Source organism: Salmo salar, chromosome 02 (assembly GCF_965601325.2).
Source record: "Salmo salar chromosome 02, fSalSal1, whole genome shotgun sequence".
NCBI lineage: Eukaryota > Metazoa > Chordata > Actinopteri > Salmoniformes > Salmonidae > Salmo > Salmo salar.
The window spans coordinates 2,015,205-2,022,016 of NC_138292.1; the positions used below are offsets into that span (position 1 = coordinate 2,015,205).

General features: G+C 41.6%; 2 protein-coding genes across 5 annotated transcripts in view; one reads left to right on the forward strand and one right to left on the reverse strand.

The window, feature by feature from the left end:
* The window catches only part of LOC106606131 (5-azacytidine-induced protein 2), a 25,130-nt gene extending 24,231 nt beyond the window's left edge, over positions 1-899 (reverse strand). Inside the window, exon 1 of one of the 2 annotated variants that reach the window (XM_082958988.1) lies at positions 664-899. The gene's annotated coding sequence lies outside the window, so the exon portion shown is untranslated. The remainder of the gene's footprint in view (positions 1-663) is intronic. The other variant, XM_082958991.1, reaches the window with a different exon arrangement.
* Positions 867-3,884, forward strand: LOC106595099 (zinc finger CW-type PWWP domain protein 2). Of its 3 annotated transcripts, XM_082958995.1 has the most exons (6): positions 904-1,246; positions 1,568-1,915; positions 2,186-2,348; positions 2,631-2,757; positions 3,060-3,142; positions 3,352-3,884. In XM_082958995.1, the coding sequence occupies exons 2-6, from the start codon at positions 1,602-1,604 to the stop codon at positions 3,478-3,480; spliced, it is 816 nt and encodes a 271-aa protein (XP_082815121.1). In that variant the 5' UTR covers positions 904-1,246; positions 1,568-1,601; the 3' UTR covers positions 3,481-3,884. The 3 variants fall into 3 exon arrangements, 2 of the variants coding, with proteins under 2 accessions (XP_082815119.1, XP_082815121.1); XR_014379705.1 differs by having other exon boundaries at positions 867-1,915; positions 3,055-3,142; positions 3,352-3,383; XM_082958993.1 differs by having other exon boundaries at positions 903-1,915.
* The last annotated feature ends 2,928 nt before the right edge of the window (positions 3,885-6,812 follow it).

A 6,812-nucleotide genomic window follows, 5' to 3' on the forward strand; every position in this document is an offset into this window, starting at 1 on the left:
CGAACTCCGTCAATAGGAGGAGCGGGTCGAACTCCGTCAATAGGAGGAGCGGGTTGAACTCCTATCTCATTCTTATCTTAGCCATAACAAGCTGCGGTGGGCTTGGCTGCTTGAGCAAGACACCACGATAACCAGCTCTGGGACACAACATCGGGAGTCTGTGTTTTGGTTGGATTCCCAACATCCTGACGGTGTGTCTCAATGTTACACGATAACGGAAGTGAGAGCTCACTGTTGCGTCAAAGAGAAACCAAAACCAATGTTGTATGTCATGACACTTGTTGAAATCAATCTGTTATTGAAACGATTAGTTGAAACCATAATCAATTATTACCTGTTAAAACAATTAGTAAATATATCAGGTTGTCATAAAATAAACACGTCCCTTTCCACCACACCAGGAAACAAATCAAAACATCAGCATTTCGAAGGACGTTAGCATAGCTAGTTAGCAACTCGGGACAGGCCATTATTCAATATGGATCAACCCTAACTAAAGACTGATGTGTTATCTAGCGTGCTAAATTGGTCATCTGGACCTTACAACTGTGAGCCAGTTTGCGATGACAGTCTTATAGCTGTTAGCTGGCAGCTAAACGATACAAGAATACGCAACCAGCTGATGATCAATTGATACTAGCTAGCCGCATTAGCTTATTTTACCTGGTTGATGTTGTTTTCGACGATATCACGTTGTGTATCTATCGAGCATGGTTTGGTACCAATTTACAGGACGACTGTGATGCCAAAATATAGCTCTGTTGTAAATCGTTATTTTAGATGTTTTCGATATAAAATACATTTGTGGTTAAACATGAACCAGGAAACATCCACCGTCTTGTGAAATGTCACTTTCAAAACTTCCGGGGTGATGTGATTTTCAAAATAAAAGCCCCGACGTCATCCTCGACTTTAAAAAACTATTAATCTGGTTGTAGCTAAATATGTTACTCGGATGAATACTATAATATTTGAAAAGCTTCCAAACTATGGGTTAGAGATTATAGAAACAATATCATGTGTATTCATACTATTTTGTTATGACATGAACAGCATTTCTGGTCTCGGGCTTCTACTGACCTCTCCTCCGCAAAGTTTGATACTCGATTCTTTTGCCTGTCCGGGTAGCTAGCAAAATGCTAAATTAGCGAGCTAGTTTGCTAAATTCGCTAGTAGTAGTGATACACATTAGCGATTCAATCTGTGTAAGGTTAAATACATTTATTCGGGGATAGCTAGCCAGCCAGTAAGTAACTATCAATATATTTTGAAACGACTTGAACGAAGAGGGACGTTAGCTAGGCGCTAATAAGAAGGATTTTATCCAAAGCTAGAATGTTGTTAGCCAGCTAGCTAACGTTAGCTAGAATCATGACCATCTAAATGTGTGGATCGTTAGCAAAGGCCATTCATTCATAGTCTAGCTAGTAACTCAGTATATTAAAAAATATTTGCTAGCAAGTAGACTTGGCAAATACATTATAGACCGCTGACGCTAATTATTTATTTTCTCTATGACAATATCAGATGGGCTAGCTAGCCAATATGTTTGTGTTTGCTTGTTTAGGTCAGCCAAGATCGCTCAGTTCAGCTGTAAAAAAATGAGTCTTCTTCCAGACCTGAATGCCAATGAGGATGAAACATCCTACTATGCAGACAAGACCTGGGTCCAGTGCGAGTCTCCCAGATGCCTGAAGTGGAGACTGGTACCAAAGGGTGATGAAGCGGTGGCTGAGCTGGACCATGGCAAGGCCTGGCACTGTCATATGAACCCAGACCCTCTCTTCAGCCACTGCAGCATCCCTCAGGGCCCTTTCCCCAAGAACTCCCAGTTGAAGGAACATGGCCTGAAGGTTGTGTACTCCCTGCTTCCTGTCGGGAGCCTGGTGCTGGTGAAAGCATGCAACTGGCCATGGTACAGGATGGTTGGCAGTTGGTGCTTATGTGTCGGTTTCTAGGACTCAGATCAAGGCTAGGCCTGAAAGGGCTTTTTAGTCCAGAAATAGGTTTCATCTAGTTCCGTAAAAACAGGCACTAACCCTAGGCCTGAAAGGGCTTTTTAGTCCAGAAATAGGTTTCATCTAGTTCCATGAAAACCGTCCCTTAGCCACTACAGTTAGTTCTATTGGATTCATCCATACCAGTCTCAGATAAAGCGTTAACTAATCATTGTTGCTCTCTCCAGGTGGCCAGCCATTCTAAGTCCAGACCCCAACGTGGAGGAGTATGTGAGGCTGGACAGCGAGGGTTATGTGGAGCACTACCATGTTGAGTTCCTGGGGAAACCTCACACCAGATACTGGGCTGCTACCAAGCATGTAGAACTCTACGACACCTCCTTCACTAAAGTATGTATCTTTTTCTTTGTGTGCCAGCTTAATGTTAGTTAGTGAAGGCGAATAGAGATGAAAGATTCAGTGATATGACGAGACATACTCTATCTTGGAGGGAATGAAAAACATTTGAAACATTTTGAGCTGTTTTTTCCAGACACAGATTTAGCCTGGTCCTAAACTAGAATAAAACCTCTCAATGGAGAATCTCTAATAAAAATGTTTTATTTTTATTTTATTCCAAAACTAGGCTTAATCTGTGTCTGAGAAACAAAATAAAAGTGTTTTCCGGCATAGCCCAAATGCAGGAACCTGCGAGGTGCTATGAGGAAGTCGTATGAGGTGGCGATGGAGGAGGTGGCTAAGGTCATGGAGATGGGATGTGAGGAGAGACTGCAGATCAGCCACTTCCAGCCTCAGGAATGTGAGTAGACTTACATCTGAATAACTGCATTAATAGTCTCTGAGGTACTGTCACCTGACCACTGTCTTTTTGAACATGTTGCATTTGTTCTTTAATTGTCAGAATTGTCCCAGAATTGGGTTCTAATGTTTCATATTTGAAGTAAGTTTAATATTTGAAATAGGTTTCATATTTGAAATAGGCAGAAAAATACATTCAGATATATGGAGATGGTGCCATGCTGTTGTCCAAATAGTTCTGTGGTGATAATGTGTTGATTCTGTGTTGCATGATGTGACCCCTGTGACTGTGTGTCAGTGCAGTGTTGAGTCAGGCTCAGAGGTTAATGCATGCTATTGAGAGGATGCTCAGACAATGCTCCAACCAGCAGGACAACCAGAGCAAGGTAGACACATTTGGGTTCTAGTAACTTCTGTATTTTACTAACAATCTCCTGGGTATCCAGTATCCAGTGCTATTAGAATGTTTCTGCAGACAACAACCCCAAAAATGTGACACTGTACATACATCAATGATTGACTATTTTGAATGAGATAAATGATGACGCTGTGTTGTATTTGCCTCCGTGTTCTGTGTGTATTGATGTTGTGACAGCGGGACCAGATGATTAGGATGTGGGACGACAGCATCGAGGAGGACGGAGACACTCTGATCATAGAAGGTTTCAGGTTTGACAGCGCTGCCTGTCTGGAAGACCTGATGACTGCAGGAACCAAGAAATAAGAGATTTTTTAAACAAGATATTTTTTAAACAAGATATTTTTTAAACAAGATATTTCCAGAGAGTTTTTCTTAAAGACATGTTAATCCTTTCCCCTTTAAAGTGCTTTATATTTATGATATTTATTTGAAATGTTATATTGTTGTAAAATATTTGATACTGTGGTCTTTGTTGAAGAAAATATACATTGTGGTGACTGGCATTATAAAGAAGCCTTCAACCTCACTACAGTCTTCTCTGTTTGGCCCGTTTGTTAAATCTCTCACCGTGTTCATTTATTCTCAAGTTGTCATTTTATGTTATTGCTATATTGTTATTCCAGTGCGATACGGCTGCATGTTGTATTCCTCATGCTGTTTACAGTTCAGAGAATGTAAGAAATAAACATTGGTATCAGACAAGAAAACCATGGGGGTGCATCAACAATCACTTCTTAATTGCCTAAGGATAATGTACTGTATATATCAGTATGGTGCAGGATAATGTACTGTATATATCAGTATGGTGCAGGATAATGTACTGTATATATCAGTATGGAGCAGGATAATGTACTGTATATATCAGTATGGAGCAGGATAATGTACTGTATATATCAGTATGGAGTAGGATAATGTACTGTATATATCAGTATGGTGCAGGATAATGTACTGTATATATCAGTATGGTTCAGGATAATGTACTGTATATATCAGTATGGAGCAGGATAATGTACTGTATATATCAGTATGGAGTAGGATAATGTACTGTATATATCAGTATGGAGCAGGATAATGTACTGTATATCAGTATGGTGCAGGATAATGTACTGTATATATCAGTATGGTGCAGGATAATGTACTGTATATATCAGTATGGTGCAGGATAATGTACTGTATATATCAGTATGGAGCAGGATAATGTACTGTATATATCAGTATGGAGTAGGATAATGTACTGTATATATCAGTATGGAGCAGGATAATGTACTGTATATATCAGTATGGAGCAGGATAATGTACTGTATATATCAGTATGGAGCAGGATAATGTACTGTATATATCAGTATGGAGCAGGATAATGTACTGTATATATCAGTATGGAGTAGGATAATGTACTGTATATATCAGTATGGTGCAGGATAATGTACTGTATATATCAGTATGGAGCAGGATAATGTACTGTATATATCAGTATGGTTCAGGATAATGTACTGTATATATCAGTATGGTGCAGGATAATGTACTGTATATATCAGTATGGTGCAGGATAATGTACTGTATATATCAGTATGGTGCAGGATAATGTACTGTATATATCATTGGAAACCCAAATTGGTCTACATGGACAAGTTCTGGCCTGGTTTAGATCTTATCTGTCGGAAAGATATCAGTTTGTCTCTGTGGATGGTTTGTCCTCTGACAAATCAATTGTAAATTTCGGTGTTCCTGTAAACTCCGTTTTAGGACCACTATTGTTTTCACTATATATTTTACCTCTTGGGGATGTCATCCGAAAACATAATGTTAAATTTCACTGCTATGCGGACGACACACAGCTGTACATTTCAATGAAACATGGTGAAGCCCCAAAATTGCCCTCGCTAGAAGCCTGTGTTTCAGACATAAAGAAGTGGATGGCTGCAAACTTTCTACTTTTAAACTCGGACAAAACAGAGATGTTTGTTCTAGGTCCCAAGAAACAAAGAGATCTTCTGTTGAATCTGATAATTAATCTGGATGGTTGTACAGTCGTCTCAAATAAAACTGTGAAGGACCTCGGTGTTACTCTGGACCCTGATCTCTCTTTTGAAGAACATATCAAGACTGTTTCAAGGACAGCTTTTTTCCATCTACGTAACATTGAAAAAATCAGAAACTTTCTGTCCAAAAATGACGCAGAAAAATTCATCCATGCCTTTGTTACTTCTAGGCTGGACTACTGCAATGCTCTACTTTCCGGCTACCCGGATAAAGCACTAAACAAACTTCAGTTAGTGCTAAATACGGCTGCTAGAATCCTGACTAGAACCCCAAAATTTGATCATATTACTCCAGTGCTAGCCTCCCTACACTGGCTTCCTGTTAAGGCAAGGGCTGATTTCAAGGTTTTACTGCTAACCTACAAAGCATTACATGGGCTTGCTCCTACCTATCTTTCTGATTTGGTCCTGCCGTACATACCTACACGTACGCTACGGTCACAAGACGCAGGCCTCCTAATTGTCCCTAGAATTTCTAAGCAAACGGCTGGAGGTAGGGCTTTCTCCTATAGAGCTCCATATTTATGGAATGGTCTGCCTACCAATGTGAGAGACGCAGACTCAGTCTCAACCTTTAAGTCTTTACTGAAGACTTATCTCTTCAGTAGGTCCTATGATTAAGTATAGTCTGGCCCAGGAGTGTGAAGGTGAACGGAAAGGCTGGAGCAATGAACCGCCCTTGCTGTCTCTGCCTTGCCGGTTCCCCTCTTTCCACTGGGATTCTCTGCCTCTAACCCTTTTACAGGGGCTGAGTCACTGGCTTACTGGTGTTCTTCCATGCCATCCATGGGAGGGGTGCGTCACTTGAGTGGGTTGAGTCACTGACGTGGTCTTCCTGTCTGGGTTGGCGCCCCCCCTTGGGTTGTGCCATGGCGGAGATCGTTGTGGGCTATACTCGGCCTTGTCTTAGGACGGTAAGTTGGTGGTTGGAGACATCCCTCTAGTGGTGTGGGGGCTGTGCTTTGGCAAAGTGGGTGGGGTTATATCCTGCCTGTTTGGCCCTGTCCGGGGGTATCATCGGATGGGGCCACAGTGTCTTCTGATCCCTCCTGTCTCAGCCTCCAGTATTTATGCTGCAGTAGTTTATGTGTCGGGGGGCTAGGGTCAGTCTGTTACATCTGGAGTATTTCTCTTGTCTTATCCGGTGTCCTGTGTGAATTTAAATATGCTCTCTCTAATTCTCTCTTTCTCTCTTTCTGTCTTTCTCTCGGAGGACCTGAGCCCTAGGACCATGCCTCAGGACTACCTGGTATGATGACTCCTTGCTGTCCCCAGTCCACCGGCCGTGCTGCTGCTCCAGTTTCAACTGTTCTGCCTGCGGCTATGGAACCCTGACCTGTTCACCGGACGTGTTTGTTGCAACCTCGACAACTACTATGATTATTATTATTTGACCATGCTGGTCATTTATGAACATTTTAACATCTTGACCATGTTCTGTTATAATATCCACCCTGCACAGCCAGAAGAGGACTGGCCACCCCTCATAGCCTGGTTCCTCTCTAGGTTTCTTCCTAGGTTTTTGGCCTTTCTAGGGAGTTTTTCCTAGGGAGTTTTTCCTAGCCACCGTGCTTCTTTCACATGCATTGCTTGCTG

Bases quoted from the DNA above. Each gene is read 5' to 3' on its own strand.
- LOC106595099 (XM_082958993.1), top strand. From the start codon at position 1,515: ATGACAATATCAGATGGGCTAGCTAGCCAATATGTTTGTGTTTGCTTG. The intron at 2,758-3,059 runs GTGAGTAGACTT...GTGTCAGTGCAG, and splicing joins CCACTTCCAGCCTCAGGAAT to TGTTGAGTCAGGCTCAGAGG. The intron at 3,143-3,351 runs GTAGACACATTT...ATGTTGTGACAG, and splicing joins AGCAGGACAACCAGAGCAAG to CGGGACCAGATGATTAGGAT.